The sequence below is a fragment of the Heloderma suspectum genome, chromosome 10 (genome assembly GCF_057233095.1).
Source record: "Heloderma suspectum isolate Gila_16-S chromosome 10, 16-S_ref, whole genome shotgun sequence".
Lineage (NCBI taxonomy): Eukaryota > Metazoa > Chordata > Lepidosauria > Squamata > Helodermatidae > Heloderma > Heloderma suspectum.
Window position 1 is genome coordinate 1628434 of NC_139467.1, and position 25350 is coordinate 1653783.

General features: G+C 46.9%; 1 protein-coding gene across 1 annotated transcript in view; it reads right to left on the bottom strand.

The window, feature by feature from the left end:
- WDR87 (WD repeat domain 87) overlaps window positions 1-25034 on the bottom strand; it is a 39132-nt gene extending 14098 nt beyond the window's left edge. The window contains exons 1-3 of the mRNA XM_084814438.1: window positions 24948-25034; window positions 1252-1380; window positions 559-726 (exon numbers count right to left, since the gene is read on the bottom strand). Of these exons, the coding sequence (XP_084670564.1) occupies window positions 559-726; window positions 1252-1380; window positions 24948-25034 (384 nt within the window). The remainder of the gene's footprint in view (window positions 1-558; window positions 727-1251; window positions 1381-24947) is intronic.
- Window positions 25035-25350: the final 316 nt, after the last annotated feature.

Here is a 25350-nt window from a genome sequence, read left to right on the forward strand (position 1 = left end):
GGAGCGCCCTGGCAGCCTCTTTCAGTCTACTCCAATAGCTAACTCAAGACACAGACAAAAGGATTATTTTCAGGGCTTTAATCCTTTTACAACCTAATGACTCAGATGCTAATCATCAGCGACTAAGCAAGGAACAGCAGAGTAGCCTATGCTTCAGGTTAGGCAGTTGGTCCCCGTTTGAAGGAGAATTATGGGAAGACCCTGAACTTATGGGCTAGGGAGTGTTCCTCCCTCTTTCCCTTGGGTCCTTGGGATGCGACCGTTGCTTGTGCGCCAAACGAGCGCTGCGCCTCCTTTCCACGCCCTCCAACTGTCGCCACTACCTGCGTCTGCGCCGAGCGTCCAGCAAGCCCCCCTCCAGCACTCTCTCACTGCCAGGGTCACTATCTATCCCAGGAATGCTGGCAGGAGGAATCTCTGCCAGGGGCTGTGCCTGTGAGAGATGAGCACGCTCTTCTCCCAGGGATTGCTGTTCCTCCTCAGAATCAGAACTGCTCTGGGGTTCTATTGGCTCAGTTTCCACCCTGACATCCCATGGGCCAGCTGGCTGCCTCTCACCTTGCTCCCCTTGGATCTCCTCCAGGTGAACGATGCGAAGTAGTTTCCCAGGTCAGTTGTATAGAAGCAGATGAGCGGCATGCAGTTGGGGAAGCAGCTCTCCCGGAATATGATGCTGGGCCGGTCGCTCAGCAGGATGCGGGCTCCTTCGTTCACCTCTGGCAAGCCCTGTCGTGGGAGGGAGAAGAGGGCGAGTTGGCAGGCAGGGCAGGCCACTCGGCATTCAGTCAGGGGCTGCCGGGGGTTGGGACGGGACAGGCAAGGCTCCTCCTCACTTAAAGGTGGCTGAAGGCCAGCGGCAAGGAAGCGGCTGTGTTACTTTGTGGCCCCATCTGGGAAGCTGTCTCTCTTGCTCCCTCTGCTTCCAACAAGGCCTTTATTGTGCATGTGCCCTGCTTCTTTCACGGCAATGTCACAGGGGGCCCATCTTCAATTTGTTCCCCTCCCATGTTTCCACACCACTTCTTCCATCTATTTTCTTATCAGAAAAGATCCATTAAAGGGGAAAAGATGGAATACTTGCACGGTGCCTCTTGACAGATATTGCTAGAAGCCCTCTGTCTGGAAGCACGCAGCCCACTCCCCCCCAATCTCTCTCTCTCGCTCTCTCTCTCTCATCCCCCCCGCCACACCCTTGCCCTATTCCAGAGAGAAAATCCCAGTTCTCATCTGATAACGCTCAGCTCCCATTACCTTTTGTTGCTCCAGCTTCTCTAGAAGTTGGAACTTGAGCTCCCTCCACTGAGGTACGATGCGGCCTGGGCCTCTCAGCATGGCGATGCTGGGGGAGAAGTCTAGGCTCCGCTGCTGCAGAAAGCAGGCCTGGGGGCAGGAGGAAAATCAGCACATGATGGCCGCCTGTGTAGCCTGGATCAGGACAAGGAGGGACTGATGCCCTGGCTGCCAGTGTGGGGAAGCAGCCCTTTGCGCTCCAGCCCTTATCAGTCCAGGATGGGGCAGGACCAGGCCCTGCTGTGTTGCTATGCCAATCCCTACTCGCTCCAGGAGTCGGGTTGCTGGCTGGCACAGCAATACAAATTATTAGAATGCATTGTGAATACATTAAATATGAAGGGCTCAGTCAAATTAACAGACTCCCGTAGCAGCTTAATCCTGGCCACAAATTTCCCCGGAAGAAAGCCTCGGATAGACGCCTCTGCCAGGTCAGAGCAGTGGTCCATCCAGCCCCGCTCTGCCTTCTCCAGCTGGCAGCAGCTCTCCTGTCCCTCAGCCAGAAAGAGATCTTTGCCAGCCCTGCTGCTCCCTGAGATCTTTCTTTTTTTTCTAGGCCTGGGATTTTGCCCAGGTCTTCCTGCATGCCAAGCATGTGCTCCATGACTGAGCAACGGCCCCTTACAGGGTATCCTGAAAATGCTGCCCGAGCCGCATTTTGGTGGCTCTCCAGGGGACGGGAGCCCTTCAGCTCTGAGGGGCCCCTGCTCTGGGTCGGAGGGGGCCCTCCCCAAAGGGGAAGAGCACGCCTGATGCAGGGGAGGCTGGTGGCCCCGATGGCAGTGGGGCAATGACTCCACCCCAGGTTTCAGTCAGAACCAATCAGAACTCTAAAGGCACTCTCTGAGGTGCTTCTCACTTTGGATAGCTCCTTTAGAGTTCTGATTGGTTCTGACTGAAACCCACCACCCCACTGACATCAGAGCCACCAGCCTCCACTGGCTGGATCCCTCCCCCACCCCCCCACCCCCATTCACGGAACAGTGTTTTGTAACCCCTGAGCAAGTAGGTCAAGGAGTCAGGGCAGGTGGGGCAGAGTGCCACAAAGAGGCTGTGATAGCGCGTAGCCCAGTCAGGCCCCCATTCTTGACAGGAGCTAGTTGGGTGAGGGTGCTGATCGGGCACGAAGGAAGATGGGATTACCTGTTTGGATCCTTGGAATCCCAAGGGAAAGACAGCAGTATGACATCACAGCATTCTAATCTATAGGCAAAAGGCAGGAATCTGTTGAGATAAGATTGTCCTGCGTTCTAAGTAGTAATGATCAAGAGTACAAATCTACCGACTGAGCTGAAAGGGATGATACCTAAAAAGAAGGAAATTCTTCTTTGATATATGGCTGTGTGAGGCTGTGTGATCGCCTCATGCAGAATATTGGGAAATTAAAGGGAGCCCCTCATTTAATGGAATCATATATTAAACTCCCCCTTCATGGATCACTGCCTTGTTGTGGCGACGGGGCTTGCGTAACTCAGTGAAGCCATAAGCTATGCCGTGCAGGGCCACCCAAGACGGACAGGTCATGGCGGAGAGTTCTGACAAAATGTGGTCCACTGGAGAAGGAAATGGTAACCCACTCCAGTATTCTTGCCAAGAAAACCCCATGGAACGTATCACAAGGCTAGAAGATATGACGCCGGAACATGAGCCCCTCAGGTCGGAAGGTGTCCAATATACTATTGGGGAAGAGCAGAGGGAATTTCCAAGTAGCGCCAGAAAGAGTGAAGCGGCTGGGCCAAAGCCGAAAGGACACTCAGCTGTGGATGTGTCTGGTGGTGAAAGGAAAGTCCGATGCTGTAAAGAACAATATTGTTTAGGAAACTGGAATGTCAGATCAATGAATCAAGGTAAGCTGGAGGTGGTCAAACATGAGATGGCAAGATTGAACATCGACATCTTGGGAATCAGCGAACTCAAATGGACAAGCATGGGCGAATTTAATTCAGGTGACCATCATATCTACTACTGTGGGCAAGAATCCCTTAGAAGAAATGGAGTAGCACTCATAGTCAACAAAAGGGTGGGAAAAGCAGTACTGGGGTAAAATCTCAAAAATGATAGAATGATCTCAGTATGAATCCAAGGCAAACCATTCAGCATCACAGTAATTCAAGTCTATGAATCAACCCTGACTGCTCATTGGAAGGACAGATAGTGAAGCTGAAGCTCAAATATTTTGGCCACCTAACGCGAAGAGAAAACTCACTGGAAAAGACCCTGATGCTGGGAAAGACTGAAGGCAACAGGAGAAGGGGACGGCAGAGGATGAGATGGCTAGATAGCATCACCGATGCAATGAATATGAACTTGAGCACACTCCGGGAGAGAGCGGAGGACAGGAAGGCCTGGCATGCTATGGCTCTTGGGATCATGAAGAGTCGGACATGACTTAACGGCTGAACAACAACAAATATTAAACTCTGGGATTGTAAATAAATGACTTGGATCATTTGTGCCCAAAGACGGAAATGTACAATTAAGAAGTCTGAGGAAGAATGGAAATGCTTTAGGGGTATTCTGAAATGTTAAATACGACACTGTTCCTGGCAGTCCTTTCTTGTTGTAATATTTTTTTCTTATTTTAGAGTTTTCTTGTTTATTTGTCTTTATTTTTTTTTGGCTTTTTCTCTGTACTGAGTATTTAGTAAAAAAATAAGCTTTAGTTAAAAAATAAGTAAATCTGCAATTCTAAGCACTGTTACTGTTGCAGAACTCAGAGAGACCACGGAGTGAAGGAAAAAGAGTTTTTCTTTATTTAACACGCGGGCTTAAGGCTGGAATCACTTCCAAAGAGCCAAAAGCCCCGATTTACATCAGCACATTGTTTTTATAGATATTGTGACACATAGGAAACGGCTCTTCCTCTCCCTCCTGTGTGGGGTTGCGGTCCTCAACATTTCTTCTCCTAGCACCATTGTTTATAATACAAGAAATGGGTTATAGTGTAGCCATGATAAGCAGAGAACAGTAGAGAACAGCAGAGAACAAGATATACAATTCTATGACCTTAGCCTTTGCTGACAAGATAAGAAATTCCTGTGTCTCGTCAGCTTACAAACATATATTTCAGAGAGCAAGAGCTCAGCAAGAACATGAAGCATGAGACTGCATGAGGCTACTTAGTCTGACCCCCGATATGGCTGCTACATTCCCCCCTTAAATGCATAATTTTATTACAATTATAGCATTTCTGATAAGCGAATGCTCATAATAGTCTGCAAAGCACAATACAAAACTTTTTATAACATACATATCACTTAACTTCCTGTTGGGCTATTAGAGTGTAGCGGGCAGCTGTTTTTTGTGGCTGAGGCAGTAAACAGATTGTTTAAGCAACGCATAAACCAGGGAGTGCAGAAGTATAACAGTACCCTTACTAATGCCACTGGTAAGATCAGAACAAATGATGCTTTGAGCCAGCTGAGATCTGGAAGCCAAGAGGTCAACCAATCGAGCCAATCATGTTGTCCTATTTTGATGTCAGCCACTATATGGTGCAGCTTGTTGATCTGCTCATCTACATCATTACTATTATCAGTTAAATTAAAACAGCAAAGCTTTTGGTGTGTCTCACAACCCAGATGATGAAGAAGGAAGAGGTAATCTATACCAGCTCGATTTTTTAGAACAGCACCTCTTAGATCACGCAACTCTTTATTTAATAATGACAATGCTCGTGAGGTGGCATTTGTTCTAGCTACGATGGGAGTACGTAGAGTGAACTCTGTAGGGGGTAAGATTTTCGTAACTATGCCCCAGTTAGAATTTTGGAAATAAGTCAAGTTTATATTAAAATTGCTTAACATAGTCTCATTTTGAATTCTTTCAGGATGCTTACAGACAGGTATTAGGCAAGAGCTAATAAGCCTGTTTGCAGGTATATCCCTTGGTAAACAAAAATGCTTTACTCCAGTGATGTTAGCTAAGTGAAGCCAGTAATTATCAGCGAATTGCTGGGACAGACTTCCCCCTCCAGGGGCAGACCCCCCTTTTTCACACCTTATTAAGGAACTATGATACAACTCCACTAACACTACAACATGCATATTTGATCTTCTTTGGGATCTGACCGTACGCTGGGCAGTTATTCATCTGGCTAGCTGCAGTAGGGTCTAGTCCCCTTCTTCAATTTTCCCCAGTTGCAGGTCTGACCGTACGCAGGGTGGACAGTCTCCCGGTGTGCCCACAGTAAGGTCTAGCCTGAGTCTTCTTACTGCTTTTTCAGAATAATTTTTAAAGGATTTTCAGGATTTCTGTTCACAGTCCACTCCCCCCCCTCGCTCTCTTGACTCGTGTCCAATGTATCCAGGGTTTAACTCCAGCTACTTTCACATCTGTGGGGGTGGAAAGTATAACAGTTTTCGGACCTCTCCATCTGGGAGTCAAAGGGTCATTTTTCCACTCTTTAACCCATACTTCATCTCTTGGTTGGAAAGGATGAACTTCTGTGATGGGAATTGGGGGCTTATTTTCTAAGACAAAGCGACACTGGGCTTGAAGAACTTTGTTCAGTGTTTGGACTTCTTGTTTAAGGCTAACGTTTGCTTGCTCTTGATGCTGCTCCAGTGTCAATTATGAAGTCAATGTCACGGCCTCTCACAGTGGCAGTGACTAGGGGCTTCTCAGGGCCGAGATTAAGGGGCCCCGGTTTGTCGTATTTAAGACTTTTGGCTTTAGCCACTTTAATGAAGGGGGCTTCTTTATACATTTTTATAGACCCCTGCTTTTGCTAGTTTGGTTGCCAACCAAGCTGTCTCCTCCCTCGCCCGTTCTGGCCCCTTTGGTTTTCTCCTTTGTGTATTTGATTTATTTTATTTGGGCATTCATGCCACCAATGTCCATCTTGTCCAGAATGGGCACACTGGTTCTTTCTCAAGAAACCTCTGCTTCTGCTGGGTCTTCTTCTATTTTTTCGTCCACGTCTTCTTGGGCCTCTGGGTCGAGGGGGGATACTGGCGATAGGCATTTAAAAGACGCTCCAAGTACGCTCTGGGGCCTCGGTGGCACCTTGCAGCACTTTAGACACCTTGGTTATATTAACTGACTTCTTCATACCTGCCTTCATGGCTTCTAACAGCAGGGTTTGATACTGGGTGAGGCGCTCTAGCCCCACTTGTGTTTTGGGATTCCAGCGGGGGCGGGGGTTACTTACAAGGAGACTTTATTGGGTAACTTACAGCACACAGGCGTACCTAATGGTTGGATCAGACAGCTTCTCTGAACCACGAGCCATTGGGCTAAATGGGTTTTATACCATACATGTTACCCATGAGGCAGCACAACACTAGCAAGCATTTTCAGCATAGGCTAGAAGTGTTTGGTTCTCAGGCACAGCTTCCTGTAAACAAACTTCTCTTCCCAGGCAAAGTGCTTGATAACACTTTCACTCATTAGTATGGGAAGAGAAATCTTTCTCTCTTTCTTTTGCTTTCTTATTCTTGCTGATCTGCCTGTATTGCATATCATGTTTCAAACTTTCTACATAAAACTTTCCTCTCTATGCACCAGCCTTGTCTCTTCATTTGTCTTTTTTTTTTTTCCAAGTTAAACTCACTTACTTAAACCTTTCTGCCCTACACTAGTCCCAATGACATACATTTGGGATAGGTTCTTCTTCTCCTTCTAGTTACATTTGTTTCATCTTAAAGAACTATTACATTATTGTGGCTACTTTACCCCTAGGTAACAAGCTCCAGGCACAATCAGCTGCTTCTAATTCACCCTGGGGTCAACTATGGCCACGCTTCTTCTCTACAAATGTTCTTTCTCTTTGCCTCTTGCCTTCTCTTTCTTCTTTCCCCCCCCCTTCTCTGTCTGTCTGCCACTTTCTCTATTTCTCTGTCTTTTCTACTTGTCTCTGTCTTTCTCTACTTGTCTTTGTCTTTTCTCTTGTCATCCATTGGGAACCACACTCAGTATCATTTGGAGTTGCAACTAACACTAATCTGCAAATATCACATATATTTTATGATATCTAAGAAATCATAAAATATACACAACAAACTTTTTTTGCAATTTAACACAATGAATGGAAAACACTTCTTGCATGGTAAGGCATGATGGAGCAGATCCAGCAATTGGGGGGGGGGGGAAGCTCTCGGGGCTATCTATCACTAGACAAGCTAGCCAGGGATTTACAATATCACACACACACACACACACACACACACCTCTTTTCTTCTCTTCCCCTTCAACTTGGTACACGAAAGCAAAGTGCCGAAACTCAGGACGCTGGGGGGTGATGGGCATCGCCTTATACTTGCATTTTTCAGGCAGCCATTAATCTTCTTCGGGGAGGCAGTGGGGTGATTTGCAAGACTTCAAAGGCAAGCTTTTCAGTTTGTTTGTATTTGTAAATCCCAAGCTCAAAACAGGACACGATGAGGTACAGGGCAGCCAAATCTTTGCTTTGGCACGGGTAACAAATAACTCGGGTCAGCTTTCTTCGCTGGGGTCTCAAAACAGGAAAACAGTCTTAATTTAAAGTTGTAACATCACTGACAGCGTCAGCCAGCCAGTTACACAGATCTCATTGTTTTTTAAGACAGTTGCTCCAATATCTTCTTTTCTTCTCAATCAGGTTGGGTCTCCCAGCTTACACAGTTTATTGCAGCTTCCAGGAGCATGGTAGTAGCGTGATTTTGGCTTGGCCAGGAACACGCTGTCTGGTTTCTCGGTCTCTTCAGCACACACACTTAGGCAGTGTAACACTGGACACTCAAATCAGTGAGATTTCTTCATTGCAGGGAATCCCACGGCAAAAGCTTAATGGTTACGCTCTTTAGAAATCATATATCTGATGGTCTACAGGCTCTATGAAATTCTAGGACAGTTCAAAGCTAAACACGGCTACCTTGACAGAGATCTTCATCATGGTCTTTCCGCTTCATTCTGCCTTGGGACAGTCTTATGGCACACTTTCCACTCGAAGAGGGGTCTAGCCTGTGCCCTGGGGGCTGATTCTTCACTTTTATTCTCCATTTTGCGCCTTCATCTTCTGGGTCTTCATTTTCAGTTTCCATTTCTTAGGGATTTCATCTCAATTGGGCGAGGTGATGATGTTGCACAACTCAGAACGTTGTGGGCAATTTTCCTGCCCCCCGTCTCGGCGCGCTAGGCTAACAGCTACTTCTTCGGCCTCACCCTCCCACGCTTCGTTAAAAGCCAGGCTGTCCTGCAACATTTCTCTAATTAACAGCCTCAGATCTTGTTCTTTTTTCTCTCTCAGCTCGACCTTGAGCTTTTTGCTGTTTCCTCTCTCTATTCTGAATCTTTTTAAAAAAATCTTTTTCCTTCTTTTTTTACATACATCTCAAGGGGGTGCAAGTCTTGCTTCCCCCACCTCCCATAGCCTCCCTCCTAAGATGACGACGGACACAAAGAGGGAAGGGGATTGGTCAGCGAGTAAGGGGTCTCACTGACCGGCACGAAAGGAATTTCACACCACGCACTTTGCTACTGGCCTGGGCACCCGGACAGTCGACGGTATGCAACAGAAACCGCAGTAGCCACTCACACAATCATCAATTTCACCATTTCATTCATATGTCCCTGCCACCCACTTTCCCACTTTCCCACTAGAGCGAAGCAGTTTCCTCAGCGCCTTGCTGAGTATTAGTGACTGCTCGGGGGAGTGATCAAGTCCCCCCTCCACCCCCAATCGGGTGGGTTACCTTTTGTATACGTATACTAACACTGACCTTCTTCATAAGGCGGGGCCCTCTTTTTTTCTGCCCCGTGGCCTTTCTCCCGAAGGCAGGGCCCTCTTTTTACACTATATACTTGCCTTTCTCCTGAAGGCTTCCAATGTGGGTTTCAACTCAATTGCAGCTGCGATACAGGCAGGGCTCAAGTTCCTTCCTCCGCTTCCCAAGGTTCTCTTGCCGCTCGCTGCCGTTTGGGCGGTCCCGGCGCAGGCTTTCTCCCGTTCACCCGACAAAAAGGTCGGTGTCGCCAAGAAAGGGAGGCGTGTGCCGAGCCCTCCCTCCCGGTGCGGCGATTAAGAGCAGGCAACTGCCACCTCTCTGTCTCAGCGCCTGCCACAATCCGAGTCACGGCACCATTTATGTTGCAGAACTCAGAGTCAGAGAGACCACAGAGGGAAGGAAAAAGAGTTTTTCTTTATTTAATGCGCGGGCTTAAGGCTGGAATCACTTCCAAAGAGCCAAAAGCCCCGATTTACATCAGCACATTGTTTTTACAGATATTGTGACACATAGGAAATGGCTCTTCCTCTCCCTCCCGTGTGGGGTTGCAGTCCTCAACATTTCTTCTCCTAGCACCATTGTTTATAATACAAGAAATGGGTTATAGGGTAGCCATGATAAGCAGAGAACAGTAGAGAACAGCAGAGAACATGATATACAATTCTATGACCTTAGCCTTTGCTGACAAGATAAGAAATTCCTGTGTCTCGTCAGCTTACAAACATATATTTCAGAGAGCAAGAGCTCAGCAAGAACATGAAACATGAGACTGCATGAGGCTACTTAGTCTGACCCCCGATATGGCTGCTACATTACTAGAGAGTAGGCCCCATTGAACAGAGTGGGGATTACTTACTTATTTATTTATTTATTGCATTTATACCCCGCCTTTCTCCCTCTCGCAAGGAACTCAAGGCGGCTTACATTATCCTCCTCCTCACCGTTGTATCCTCACAACAACAACCCTGTGAGGTAGGTTGGGCTGAGAGTCTGTGACTGGCCCAAAGTCACCCAGTGAGCTTCCATGGCCAAGTGGGGACTAGAACCCGGATCTCCCGGCTCCCAGTCCGTCACTCTCACCACTATACTACACTGGCTCTGCATGTTTACTTCTGAGTAAACATGCAGAGGATCACACTTCCATGAGTGCAAAAAAAGGGGACATAATCCAAATATGCAGTTTCGCCTGACATTTTTAAAAGGATTTTTTCAGTTGAATTTGTAACGGCCGAGTTGGGGTAGGGGTGGGAATGCCATCTAAGCACCAGGGCAAGCTGAGAACAATTAACAATATTCAAAGCAGCCATTCTCAGACTTCCAGGTGCAGAAACAATTTGGAAATCAGGTGAGTGGAAAGAATCTGGAATGACTGACTGATGATGCCACTGAGGAGCTGACACACACATGGTCATGGTGCCACGTGTGTGTCAGCTCCTCAGTGGGCTCACCAAACAGGAGAAGAGTCCCAGAGGTGGCCGTATCATGGGGCAAGGAGATGCAGTGGCTCTGGGACATCTTGAAGGGCAGCAGCGGGAGAAAAGTAGATTTGGCCCGTGGGAGGTACTTTTGCACAAGCCGCGCTGATGTGAATGAGGAACTGAAAATGAGGAGGGCCTCGTTGTTTCACAAGGAGGGCCCTTTATCTCCCCAAAGGCCCCCAGACAAGTGTTGTGTGGTGATTGTATGTATTGCTAGAGAACGGACCCAGCTTTGCACTGGCTGAAACAGCCTTTAGTTTGACCCAGTGAGGCCTTGAAGCAAATTTATGTAGCAGTCAGGGTTTGACACATTATGCCCACCCCATCTCAGTGAAGTAATGGCCACTGGCACCCCTAGGATGGCCCCTGCCATGGTGCACCCCATAGCCCCCTGAGGGACGGGTCTGTCCACTTCCTTCCCCCGAGGGGCAGCTTCCCCTCAGCAGGGGGAGGGGCAGCCACAGAACTGTCCCCTGGAACGCTCCCCTCCCCCACAAACTCTACCCGCTGCAAAGCTGAGCGCCAGTTGGGGAGGTCTACCACCTAGACCGAAGCTGGTAGTGCAGGCCTCAAATACATGGTCATATTTAAATTAATTAATGAGTTTTAAAAACAGAATAAGGCAAAGGAGCACAGCCCTAGGATCTCCTTAGTATTTGTCAAAAACAAGTCCTGGATTTGTCAAAAACAAGTCCTGCCAGACAAATCTGATCTCATTTTTTGATCAAGTCACCTCCCTTGTAGACCGTGGGAATGCTGTAGACATCATATACCTCGACTTCAGCAAAGCTTTCGACAAAGTGCCCCATGATATCCTGATGAGCAAACTTGCTCGAAGTGGGCTAGATGAAACAACGATCATGTGGATCCACAGTTGGCTACAGAATCGGACTCAAAGAGTGCTTATCAATGGGACCTTCTCAAGCTGGGGAGAGGTAACGAGCGGGGTACCGCAGGGCTCAGTCCTGGGCCCAGTGCTCTTCCACATTTTTATTAATGACTTGGAGGAGGAGGTGCAGGGAATGCTGATCAAATTTGCAGATGACACAAAATTGGGAGGGATAGCTAATACTTTGGAAGACAGAAACAAAATTCAAAGTGATCTGGATAGACTGGAGTGCTGGGCAGAAAACAACAGAATGGCATTTAATAGGGACAAATGCCAAGTTCTGCACCTAGGAAAAAGAAACCAAATGCACAGTTACAAGATGGGGGATACGTGGCTCAACCACACTACGAGCGAGAAGGATCTTGGAATTGTCGTCGATCACAAGCTGAATATGAGCCAACAATGTGATGTGGCTGCAAAAAAGGCAAATGCTATTTTGGGCTGCATTAATAGAAGCATCGCTTCCAAATCCCGGGAAGTACTAGTTCCCCTCTACTCAGCACTGGTTAGGCCTCATCTGGAGTACTGTGTCCAGTTCTGGGCACCACACTTTAAGAAGGATGCAGACAAGCTGGAGAGGGTTCAAAGGAGGGCAACAAAGATGATCAGGGGACTGGAAACAAAGCCCTATGAAGAGAGACTGAAAGAACTGGGCATGTTTAGCCTTGAGAAGAGAAGACTGAGGGGAGATATGATAGCACTCTTCAAGTACTTGAAAGGTTGTCACAGAGAAGAAGGCCAGGATCTCTTCTTGATCATCCCAGAGTGCAGGACACGGAATAATGGGCTCAAGTTACAGGAAGCCAGATTCCGGCTGAACATCAGGAAAAACTTCCTGAGTGTCAGAGCAATACGGCAATGGAACCAATTACCTGGGGAGGTGGTGGGCTCTCCCACACTGGAGGCCTTTAAGACGAGGCTGGACAGCCATTTGTCAGGGATGCTCTGACTTGGATTCCTGCATTGAGCAGGGGGTTGGACTCGATGGCCTTGTAGGCCCCTTCCAACCCTACTATTCTATGATTCTATGATTCTAGTATGCTGGCCAAGTTTCAGGTGTCTTGAGGGCCATCTATATGACAATGGAAGGAGAAGAGCATTAGGGTATTCTCCACATTTTCAGGACACTGACTTTGGTCCATCAGGGGCACACGAAGCCAGAAAAGCGGAGTATACCCTACCTAAAAAACCCTTTTCACAGGTCACACAGCACTTGGAATCAAAATATGACTGGGTCAAGTGGGTGGAGTAGAATTAAACGTCATCAACCTAGAAGGGGCTGCTCACCCAATGAGAGAGGCTTGTTTCCTACCCCTGTCCCGCCCCTGCTACTACATTATTACGAATGGAGAGTAACTAATTCACAGTTCTGAGGGCTAGAAACACTGCTGTATGTCAGGAGCGCCCTAGCTGCCTCTTGCAGTCCCCTCCAATAGCCAACTCAGGACACAGAAGACGAGGATTCTTTCCAAGGCTTTATTCCTTTATGACTCTTACAGATACTAATCACTAGTGACTAAGCAAGGAACTGCACTGGGGTAGATAGCAGAGTAGCCTAAGCTCCAGGTAAGGCAGTTGGTCCCTGTTTGAAGGAGAACCATGGGAAGACTCTGAACTTATGGGCTATGGAGAGATCCCCCCCTCTTTCCCTTGGGTCCTCGGGACGCAACCGTTGTTTGAGCGCCAAATGAGCGGAGTGCCTCCTTTCGGCGCCCTCCACCTGTCGCCGCTCCCTGAGTCTGCGCCAAGCGTCCAGCAAGCCCCCCTCCAGCGCTCTCTCACTGCCAGGGTCACTATCTATCCCAGGAATGCTGGCAGGAGGAATCTCTGCCAGCTGCTGTGCCTGTGAGAGATGAGCTAGCTCCTCTCCCATGGATTGCTGTTCCTCCTCAGAATCAGAACCGCTCTGGGGTTCTATGGGCTCAGTTTCCACCCTGACATCATTCCCGCTCCCATGAGGCCCCCCCCTCGTGCTCCTCCCCTGGGGCCCCGGGTTTGTGGGGGTACAGCTGGTGGAAACGCCTTGGCAGCAACAATGTGCATGCTCCGTTGCTGCCGAGGCATTTCCACCAGCTCTGTGGGCTCAGTTTCCACCCTGACACTGTAGTGCTTTTATGAATGACAAAAGTCAGGCTAGATACTTGGTGCCAATGAGAGCACCCCACCAGTGCAAATAAGCCCCATTCAAGCAAAGAGTTAGGAAGTTATAGTGCCCCCGCCGCTTTCCCCATTCTACGCACTTTTCCATGAAGACGCCATAATCCCAGATTATCCATGCAGCATCTGAAGGCTCCCGATGAGAGCACCCCACCACCCCAATTTTACTGCATTCCATCAAATTTCAGAGTGATAGCTTCCAACCCTCCTTTCTCCTTCTCTCTGGCCACTTCTGCCTGCTCACACTGACAGGCTTCTCTGCTCCTGTGATCCCAATACCTCGGTAGATTACTACTAGTACTTGGTAGATTACTACTAGGGCCAGCTAGACTGGCAAAGCTGAGGAGTCTCAATGCGTGGATGAGACAGTGGTGCAAGGAGGAGGGGTTCAGATTTGTTAGGCACTGGGGAACATTTTGGGATCAACCAGGCCTGTACAAGAGGGATGGGCTCCACTTGAACTAAAATGGAACCAGACTGCTGGACTAAACATAAAAAGGGTGGCAGAGCAGCTTTTAAACTAAACCCTGGGGGAAAGCTGACAGGAACTGGGAAGATTCTGGTTTGGGTTAAATCATCCCAAAGGGATGAAGATTAAAATGTTTTAGATTGCCCAACTGCAGAAGGGGAAGAAATAGGCCAGGAGTACATGGTGGAGCATACTAGCCAATCAAAGGGGCCAATGTCCCATAGCAAAAGATGCACACGCCAGAGGCATCTGGGCAGGGATACCATGCATAGGTGTTTTTATGCAAATGCAAGAAGCCTCTGAGCCGAAATAGGAGAATTGGAGTGCTTGATTTTAATGGAAAACCTAGATGTCGTGGGCATTACAAAATCCTGGTGGAGCAGAGAGTCATCTCTGGATATAAACTCTATAGGAAGGACAGGGAAGGGTGTATTGGGGGAGGTGTTGCCCTGTATGGCAAAGAGGGCATAGTGTCGAGTGGACCAGAACACCTAAAAGGGGTAGGCTTTTCCACAGAAGCACCGTGGGTGACAATACCAGGCTCCAAAATGAATTTAGTTATAGGAACATGCTAAATGTAAATGCTGCTGAACCACTTGGAAACAGTGATCACAGTGCTATCAGATTTAATATATATTAAGTGGAAAATTGCCCAGGAAATCCAGCACAGTCACTTCTGACTTCAAAAGAGGAAACTTCTCTAGAATGAGGGAGCTGGTGAAGAGAAAGTTGAAAGGGGGAGTCAAGAGGATTAAATCCCTTCAGAATGCTTGGAGATTACTCAAAACCACAATAATAGAAGCCCAGCTAAAATGTATACCACAGGTTAGGAAAGGTAGCACCGAGTCCAAGAGATCGCCGGCATGGTTAACAAGCAGCATTAAGGGAGCTATTAGAGAAAAGAGAGCTTCCTTCAGAAAGTGGAAGTCTTGCCCGAGGGAGGAAAACAAAAGGGAGCACAAGCTTGCATGAAGGTGATGCAAGCAGACCTATTGAAAGCAAAATGGTATCCATCCTAGAGTTCTCAAAGAACTCAAATATGAAATTGCTGATCCTCTAATCAAACTATGCAACATGTCCCTAAGATCAGCCTCTATACCAGCGGACTGGAAAATGGCCAATATAACACCAATTTTCAGAAAGGGATCCAGGAAGTTACAGGCCAGTTAGCTTAATGTCTGTTCTGGGTAAATCGGTTGAAGGCAATATTAAAGATAAAATTAGTAAGCATATAGAAGGACAAGCCCCGCTGAAAAAGAATCAACATGGCTTCTGCAAAGGTAGAATCATAGAATCATAGAAGAGTACGGTTGGAAGGAGCCTACAAGGCCATCGAGTCCAACCCCCTGCTCCATGCAGGAATCCAAGTCAGAGCATCCCTGACAGATGGCTGTCCAGCCTCATCTTGAACGCATCCAGTGCAGAGCCCACCACCTCCCTAGGTCATTGGTTCCATTGTCGTATTGCTCTAACACTCAGGACGTTTTTCCTGATGTTCAGCTGGAATCTGGCTTCCTGTCACTTGAGCCCATGATTCCGTGTCCTGCACTCTGGGATGATCGAGAAGAGATCCTGTCCTTCCTCTCTGTGACAACCTTTCAAGTACTTGAAGAGCGCTGTCATATCTCCCCTCAGTCTTCTCTTCTCAAGGCTAAACATGCCCAGTTCTTTCAGTCCCTCTTCATAGGGCTTTGTTTCCAGGCCCCTGATCATCTTTGTTGCCCTCCTCTGAACCCTCTCCAGTTTGTCTGCATCCTTCTTAAAGTGTGGTGCCCAGAACTGGACACATTACTCCAGATGAGGCCTAAGCAGTGCTGAGTAGAGGGGAACTAGTACTTCCCGGGATTTGGAAGCTATACTTCTATTAATGCAGCCCCAAAGAGCATTGGCCTTTTTTGCAGCCACATCACGTTGTTGGCTCATATTCAGCTTGTGATCGATAACAATTCCAAGATCCTTCTCGCTTGTAGTGTTGTTGAGCCACGTATCCCCCATCTTGTAACTGTGCATTTGGTTTCTTTTTCCTAGGTGCAGAACTTGGCATTTATCCCTATGAAATGTCATTCTGTTGTTTTCTGCCCAGCGCTCCAGTCTATCCAGATCACTTTGAATTTTGTTTCTGTCTTCCAAAGTCTTGGGCATCCCTCCCAATTTTGTGTCATCTGCAAATCTGATCAGCATTCCCTGCACCTCCTCCTCCAAGTCATTAAGAAAAATGTCTGTAGCCAACTGTGGATCCACCGGATTGTTGTTTCATCTAGCCCACTTTGAGCTAGTTTGCTCATCAGGAGATCATGGGGCACTTTGTCGAAAGCTTTGCTGAAGTCGAGGTGTATGATGTCTACAGCATTCCCACAGTCCACAAGGGAGGTTACTTGATCAAAAAATGACATCAGATTCATCTGGCAGGTCTTGTTTTTGACAAATCCATGCTGGCTTTGAGTAATCACTGCATTGTTTTCAAGGTGCTTCCAGATGGATTGCTTTATCATCTGCTCCAGCATTTTCCCAGGGATTGATGTCAGACTGACTGGTCTGTAGTTCCCAGGTTCCTCCTTTTTACCCTTTTTGAAGATGGGGACAACATTAGCCCTCCTCCAGTCATCTGGCACTTCCCCCGTCCTCCATGATTTCTCAAAGAGAGTAGACAGTGGTTCTGAGAGTTCTTCTCCCAGTTCCTTTATTACTCTACGATGCAGTTCATCTGGCCCTGGAGATTTGAACTCAAAGTAATGAGGTGTTCCTTGACCATATGCCTATCGATCTCAAGCTGCAATCCTGCCCCTTCAGCCTGCACTTTGCCTTTGCCAGGGGGGTCATAGACCCTCTTTTGGGAGAAGACTGAGCCAAAGTAGGAATTCAGCACCTCTGCCTTTTCTTGGTCATCTGTTATCGTTTTGCCATCCTTATTTAATAGCTGAACAACCATTTCTTTCCTCTGCCTTTTACTATGCACGTAGCTGAAGAAAGCCTTTTTGTTGTTTTTAGCATCCCTCGCTAACCTCAGCTTGTTCTCAGCCTTAGCCTTCCTGACACTATCCCTGCAGTTCTGTGCTACCTGCCTGTACTCTTCCTTTATTACTTGGCCTTCCTTCCACTTCCTATATGTCTCATTTTTTGTTTTCAGGTCATCTCTAAGCTTTTTGTGAAGCCACATTGGCTTCTTCTGTTGTCTTCCACCTTTTCTTCTTGTTGGAATTGTTTGTAATTGTGCCTTGAGAATTTCCTTTTTTAAAAGCTCCCACCCATCTGGGACTCCTTTTCTCATTAGCGTCACTTGCCATGGGACCTTATTGATCATTGTTCTGAGTTTATTAAAATCAACTTTCCTAAAATCCAGGGTACGCGTTTGACTACACTCGGCTTTTGCTTCCCTTAGAACCAAGAACTCAAGTACAATGTGGTTGCTTTCCCCCAGAGTTCCTGTAACTGCTACTGTATCCACTAAGTCATCTCTGTTGGTTAGGATCAAGTCAAGGATAGCCGATCCTCTAGTTCCTTCCTCTACTTTCTGTAGGAGGAAGTTATCCGCCACACAAGTCAGGAAGTTCCTGGAGGGGCCATGTTTTGCAGAATTTGTCTCCCAACAAATATCGGGGAAATTGAAGTCCCCCATTATTACTACATCATGCTTCCTTGAAACATTGGCTATTTGCTTTTCAAAAGTTTCATCCTCGTCTTCTCCTTGATTGGGTGGTCGGTAGTAGACTCCAACCACCAGGTTCCTTTTATTCTTTGCTCCATTTATTTTGATCCAGATGCTCTCGATGGGGCTACCAAGCTCATCCTCCTGTATTTCTGTGTAGAGATATGTCTTTTTCACATACAGTGCAACCCCACGCCCCCTTCTATTCCTCCTGTTCTTTTTGAACAAGTTATATCCTTCAATTACGGTATTCCAGTCATGAGAGTCATCCCACCAAGTCTCAGTTATACCTATCAAGTCATAATTTCCCTCCTGTATTAAGAGTTCAAGTTGGTTCTGTTTGTTTCCCATAGTCTGGGCGTTAGTATATAGACATCGAAGACCATGTGCTTCATAGTCTGGCTTTCTTCCTACATGTGTCTGAAGACTATTATTGGGTGCTATCAGAGCTGCTCTCTCCATTGCAGTGCGTGCGCCTATGTCCATTGTTACCCCCAACATTACATCTGCCTTCCCCGTAGGATTCAGTTTAAAGCCCTCCTGATGAAGTTCGTCACGCTGTGGCCAAACACATTCTTCTCATCCTTTGTGAGGTGCAACCCATCCCTTGCCATCAGCCCATCTTCCAGGAAGTATAGCCTGTGGTCCCAGAATCCAAATCTCTCTCGTCGGCACCACCTTCGTAGCCAGTCATTCACCCAAAGTATTTTTCGTTCCCTTTCTATCCCTCTTCTAACTACTGGAAGGATGGATGAGAAAACTATCTGGGCCCCAAAGTTCTGGAGTTTCCTTCCCAAAGCTTCAAAGTCTGACGTGATTTCTTCGTAGCTCTGCTTGGTGGTATCATTTGTTCCCACATGGATGAGAAGAAAAGGATACCTGTCAGTGGGCTTTATGAGTGCAGGCAACCTTTCAGTCACGTCTCTAATCTGTCCTCCCGGGAGACAACATACCTGGCGAGTCCACGGCTCTTCGCGACATACTTGGGTCTCAATCCCACGCAGGAAGGAGTCTCCCACTACTACCACTCCTCTCTTCTTCTTGTTGTAAGCCTGGGTTTCATCGCCTCTGTTTGACTGACCTTCAGCCTCTTGCTCACTCTCATGTAGGTTCCCCTGTGATTCTTCCTCTGCAAACTGTCCTCCAGTCTCATCCGCAAGTACCTGGAATCGGTTCCACAGCTCCACTGCTTCCACTGGTGCAGAGTGGCGGCTAGTTCTTCTTCTCCTGTCACCCTTTTCCAAGGAGTATCCTCTATTCCATTTTTCCTCACCTCAGCATTTCCCACTGCCTCATCTTGCTGTTGCTCTTCAAGCTTCTGGTCTTCCCTTTGCTGCTGTAGTTCCCCCATTCTGTCCAAGAACTCTTTGAGTTCTCTTATTCCCCGGAGGGTCGACAGTTGCCGCTCCAGTCCGCTTACTTTTTCTTCCAGCAGCGTGATCAACTTGCACTTGTTGCAGGTGTAGGCCACGTTGTTCTCAGGCAAGAACACAAACATTGCACACACCTTGCAGGTCACCACCACTGGAGAGTCCTGTCCTTCCATTGCCTCTTTTCCCTTTTTGTGTCTAGCTTTGTGATTGTTCTAGACTAGCCTGTGCCTGCTCCTCTACTCCCTAGAGGTTAAAAGCAGAGTCCCACTGGTGTGAAAGTGTGTGTTACAAGACAAATAAATGAAAAAAAGTTAGTTAAAAAATAAAATTAAAAAATTAAAAAAATAAGTTAGGGGCCTCCCCCTTGACCTCCCCTGGCCAACTCCTGTTTGCTCCCCCTGTCCGCTTGCTCTCTCTCTGGGAGCTTGCTCGCTTCTGTAGTCCCTGGACCAGCTTGCTCAGCTCTGCTCAGCTCAGCTGGGAGGCGGGAAACAGACTGAAGCTTCCTGCCCACTCAGCTGCTGGGAGTACTCAGGCCACACACCCCCAATTCAGTTGGAGCTCTCAGAAGAACCTGGAGTCTTGTCTCACTAACCTTTTAGAGTTCTTTGACAGTGTCAGTAAACAGGTAGGCAGGGGTGATCCAGTAGACATGGTTTACTTGGACTTCCAAAAGGCTTTTGACAAAGCCCCTCACCAAAGACCTCTGAGCAAACTTAGCAGTCGTGGAATAAGAGGAGTGGTCCTCTTATGGATCACTAACTGGTTAAAGAACAGAAAGCAGGGAGGAGGAATAAATGGTAAATTCTCCCAATGGAGGGAAGTAATTAGTGGGGTCCCACAGTGATCTGTATTAGGACCAATACTTTTCAACCGGTTCATAAATGATCTGGAATTAGGAATGAGCAGTGAAGTAGCCAAGTTTGTAGATGACACCTGATTATTTAGGGTAGTTAAAACAAAAAGAGATTGTGAAGAGCTCCAAAAAGATCTCTCCAAACTGGGAGAATGGGCATCTAAATGACAAATGCAGTTCAATGTAGGCAAGTGTAAAGTGATGCATGTTGGAACAAAAAAATCCCAACTTCCAGTATAGCCTGATGAGATCTGAGCTAATGGTGACTGACCAAGAAAGAGATCTTGGGGTTGTGGTGGACAACTCGATGAAGATTTCAACCCAGTGTGCAGCTGCTGTAAAAAAGGCAAACTCCATGTTAGGCATAATTAGAAAAGGAACTGAGAATAAAACTGCCAATATCATACTGTCCATATACAAATCGATGGTGCAGCCACACTTGGAATACTGTGTACAGTCCTGGTCACCACACTTAAAAAATGGTATTGTAGAGCTGGAAATAGTGCAGAAAAGGGTGACTAAAATTATCAAGTGGCTGGAGCATATCCCCTGTGAGGGAAGGTTACAACACTGGGATTGTTTAGCTTGGAAAAAAGGAGGGTCAGGGGAGACATGACAGAGATATACAAAATTATGCATGGTGTGGAGAATGTGGATAGGGAGACATTTTTCTCCCTCTCAAAATACTAGAACCCCGTGGGGTCACCCTATGAAGCTGATTGGTGGGAGATTCAGGGCAGATAAAAGGAAAGACTTCTTCAGATAGCGCATAATTAAACTATGGAATTAGCTACTCCAGGATGCAGTGATGGCCACCAAATTGGATAGACAGAGTGCCTGAGGAACTATGGACGGAGGTCCGTAACATTGTTCAGGTGGCAGCAACGAAATCCATCCCAAAGAAAAAGAAATGCAAGAAAGCCAAGTGGCTGTCTGATGAGGCTTTACAAGTAGCTCACGAAAGAAGGGAAGCGAAAAGCAAGGGAGAAAGGGGAAGATATACCCAACTGAATGCAGAGTTCCAGAGAATAGCAAGGAGAGACAAGAAGGCCTTCTTAAATGAACAATGCAAAGAAATCGAGGAAAACAACAGAATGGGAAAGACTAGAGATCTCTTCAAGAAAATTGGAGATCTCAAGGGAACGTTTTGTGCAAAGACGGGCATGATAAAGGACAAAGAAGGCAGGGACCTAACAGAAGCAGATGAGATTAAGAAGAGGTGGCAAGAATACACAGAAGAACTATACAGGAAAGATCTGAATGTCCCTGATAGCCATGATAGTGCGGTCACTGAACTTGAGCCGGACATCCTAGAGAGTGAAGTCAAGTGGGCCTTAGGAAGCATTAGTAACAACAAAGCTAGCGGAGAGGACAGTATTCCAGCCGAGCTATTTAAAATCCTAAAAGATGATGCTGTTAAAGTGCTGCATTCAATATGCCAACAAATCTGGAACACTCAACAGTGGCCACAAGACTGGAAAAGGTCAGTTTACATTCCAATTCCAAAGAAGGGCAACGCCAAAGAGTGTTCAAACTACCGCACAATTGCGCTCATTTCACATGCCAGCAAGGTGATGCTCAAAATCCTACAAGCTAGGCTTCAGCAGTATGCGAACCGAGAACTACCGGAAGTACAAGCTGGGTTTAGAAGAGGCAGAGGAACTAGAGATCAAATCGCCAACATTCGCTGCATCTTGGTATTCCCAGTAGTAATGTATGGCTGTGAGAGCTGGACTATAAGGAAGGCTGAGCGCCGAAGAATTGATGCTTTCGAACTGTGGTGCTGGAGAAGACTCTTACGAGTCCCCTGGACTGCAAGGAGGTCAAATCAGTCCATCCTAAAGGAAATCAACCCTGAGTGCTCATTGGAAGGACAGATAATGAAGCTGAAGCTCAAATATTTTGGCCACCTAATGTGAAGAGAAAACTCTCTGGAAAAGACCCTGATGCTGGGAAACACTGAGGGCAAAAGGAGAAGGGGACGGCAGAGGATGAGATGGCTAGATAGCATCACGGATGCAATGAATATGAACTTGAGCACGCTCCGGGAGAGAGCGCAGGACAGGAAGGCCTGGCGTTCTATGGTCCATGGGGTCACGAAGAGTCGGACACGACTAAACGATTGAACAACAACAAAAGGGGGATGGACAAATTCCTGGAAAAGGCTATCAATGGCTACTAGTCCTGATGGGTATGTGCTACCTACAGTACCAGAGACAATGAGCCTATGTACACCAGTTGCTGGGGAACATGGGTGAGAGAGTGCTGTTGCACTCATGCCCTGCTTATGGGTTCCCAGTTGACAGCTGGTTGGCCACTGTGTGAACAGAAAGCTGGACTAGATGGACCCTTGGTCTGATCCAGCATGGCTTTTCTTATGTTCTTATGTACTATGATAAAGCTCGGCGCTTTTCCATAGAGGAGCCAAAATCCCAGATTATCCAGTACACCATCTGAAGGCTCCCCATGAGAGCACCCCTCTAACCTAATTTCACCCCATTCCAGCAAACCGTCACAGTGTTATAGCTTCCAACCTGTTTTTACTGCAAGCATCAGAGAAGCGAATGTGACATCAGAGAAGCGAAGTAACACGAACATCATAGAAGCGAAGTAACACTAACATCAGAGAAACAAAGTAACACAAACATCAGAATGATGGCTCTCAATGGGGAACAGAGGCTAGTTTTTCCCATTGGCAAAAAGGAAATACAGCATGATTCTGAAGGCACAGAAGAGCACTCTAGTGCTTTAATGAGTGGGAAAAGCAGGCTAGTTACTTTAGTTGCCTAGTTTACTGAGGGCATGGCCAGATGAAAGACACACCCCTAGGAATGCCCCATCATACCGAATTTAAAGTGGAGGGATGGGCAAACAGCAGCTGAACTGCAGGAAAGCCAAATTAAAGAAAAACAATGGACTCTGCAAAAATGTGGCTTCCCCACAGGTAAACTCTGGGGTGGCTGCAGACTGGCCATGATGTCATGTGCCACAAAGGACCTCCAAATGGTCCCAATCCTCAGCAAATCACCCATGAAGACAGACCCAAGATTTTCTGATCTTGGTGCTATGATGCTGAAAGTCAGACACTCTCGTTTATTATTGTAGAAGATTTGGGTACTTATACTCCACATTCAATGGCTACTAGTCCTTATGGCTATGTGCTACCTCCAGTAACATAGACAGTATGCCTAGGGACACCAGTTGCTGGGGGGCGGGGTGCTGTTGCACTTGTGTCCTGCTTGTGGGTTCCCAGTTGACAGCTGGTTGGCCACTGTGTGAACAGAATGCTGGACTAGATGGACCCTTGGTCTGATCCAGCATGGCTCTTCTTATGTTCTTAAGCAAAATGTCTTTACAAAGAAGCATACAACTGGTAGAAATGCAATAAAAATTCCACATCACAAACAATACAATAAAAACAACAGCCATTTAAAATAGGAGTTCAATAAAGCTCCCAGGCAAGTGTTAGGTGGTTGCTTGGGTTATGCAGTTAAGTGGCAGGCCTTTAACAATTATAATCATTGCTGGCTTGGGATTAGGGGTGATTTTATGTACCTCAGGATCCAATCTACATGAGCTTCTCCCTTCACCCCTGTCATTGTAATGCCTGGCTCACTTGCCTGGCACATGATGCACTCTCCAAACCATTCTCCTCACTCTATTTCTGCCCTTATATTTTGGATTTCTTCCTACTGCTTTTATCACATTTTTCCATCTTATGGTTTCCATGTCGTCTAAATTCTGGTGTGTGGTAACCCTGCAGTACCGCAACATATTCTGATGGGGTTGGCTTCAGCCAGGAGAACCAGTTTAGCAACCTTAGTCTGTTATGAACCTGCCATTTACTAACTCAAAATCTAAGGCCCGCCTCCAGGTGCCTCCTCTGAAGGAGGCTCAGAAGGTGACAAGAAAGGAGAGGCTCTTCTTGGTGGTGGCCCCCCAATTATGGAAAGATCTCCTCAACAAGGACCGCCAGGTTAAGATCTTTCCAGTGCCAGGTTAAGACCCTCCTGTACTCTCAGGCATTTGGCAGCATATGATAGGGTTTGAATCAGGTCCTGGATTTTCTTATTGTTGATTGGAAGAAAAACAGTGACCTGCATACAGTGCCTTGCAGAAGTATTCACCCTCTCTTGATTTTTCCACATTGGCTGTGTTACAACCTGGAATTAAAATGGATTTAATTGGCCCTTTTACCATTTGATTTACATAACATACTTAACACTCTGAAGGTGCAAAATGTTTTTATTGTGGCACAAAAGTTAATGAAAAACAAACTGGTACTTGTTAGTTGCGTAAGTATTCAACACCCCCCCCCCAAGTCAATACTTGGTAGCAGCACTTACAGCTGAGTCTTTTGGGGTAAGTCTCTACCAGTTTTGCACATCTGGATCCTGCCATTTTTGCCCATTCTTCTTGGCAAAATTGCTCGAGCTCTGTCAGGTTGGATGGGGACAGTTGGTGAACAGCAGTTTGCAAGTCTTGCCACAGATTCTCCATCGGATTGAGGTCTGGGCTTTCACTGGGCTGTTCTAAGACATTCAGGTTCTTTTTTTTAAACCAGTGTAACTTTGGCTGTGTGTTTAGGGTCATTGTCCCGCTGGAGGGTGAACCTCTGCCCCAGTCCCAGGTCCCTTGCAGACTGAAACAGGTTTTCCTCTAGAATTTCCCTGTATTTGGCTCCATCCACATTGCCCTCAATCCTGACCAGTTTCCCAGTCCCTGCCGACGAACGGCATCCCCGCAACATGATGCTGCCACCACCATGCTTCACTGTGGGGATGGTGTTCTCAGGGCGATGAGCACTGTTGGCTTTGCGCCACACAGAGCGTTTTGCAGTAAGGCCAAACAATTCAGTTTCGGTCTCATCAGACCAGAGAAACTTTCCCCACGTTTGCTGTGTCTCTCACATGCCTTTTGGCAAATCCAAATGGGATTTGATATGGGTTTTTTTTTCCAGCAATGGCTCTCTTCTTGCCACTCTTCCATAAAGCCCAGCTTTGTGGAGCATCCAGGTGATAGTTGTCCCACGGATGGTTTCTCCCATCTCAGCTGCGGATCTCTCCAGCTCCTTCAGAGTTACCATTGGCCTCTTGGTGGCTACTCCAACTAACACCCTCCTTACCCGGTCACTGAGTATTGGTGGATGGCCTTCTCTAGGCAGAGTCATGGTTGTGCCATAGTCTTCCCATTTTGTAATCATGGATTTAATGGTGCTCCAGCAGATGTTCATAGTTTGGATTATTTTTTTATAACCCAACCCTGCTTGGTGCTTCTCCAGAATTTTATCCTGGACTTGTTTTGATAGCGCCTTAGTCTTCATGTTGCTGTTTAGATATGCTCTCCAACATATGTGACTTCTGAAGGCAATTGGTTGCACCAGATGTTATTCAGGGGTGTCACAGCAAAATAAGATCGAATACTTACACAATTCAGACTTTTCAGTTTTGTATTTCTAAATCATTTTGTAAAATATGTAGATTTCC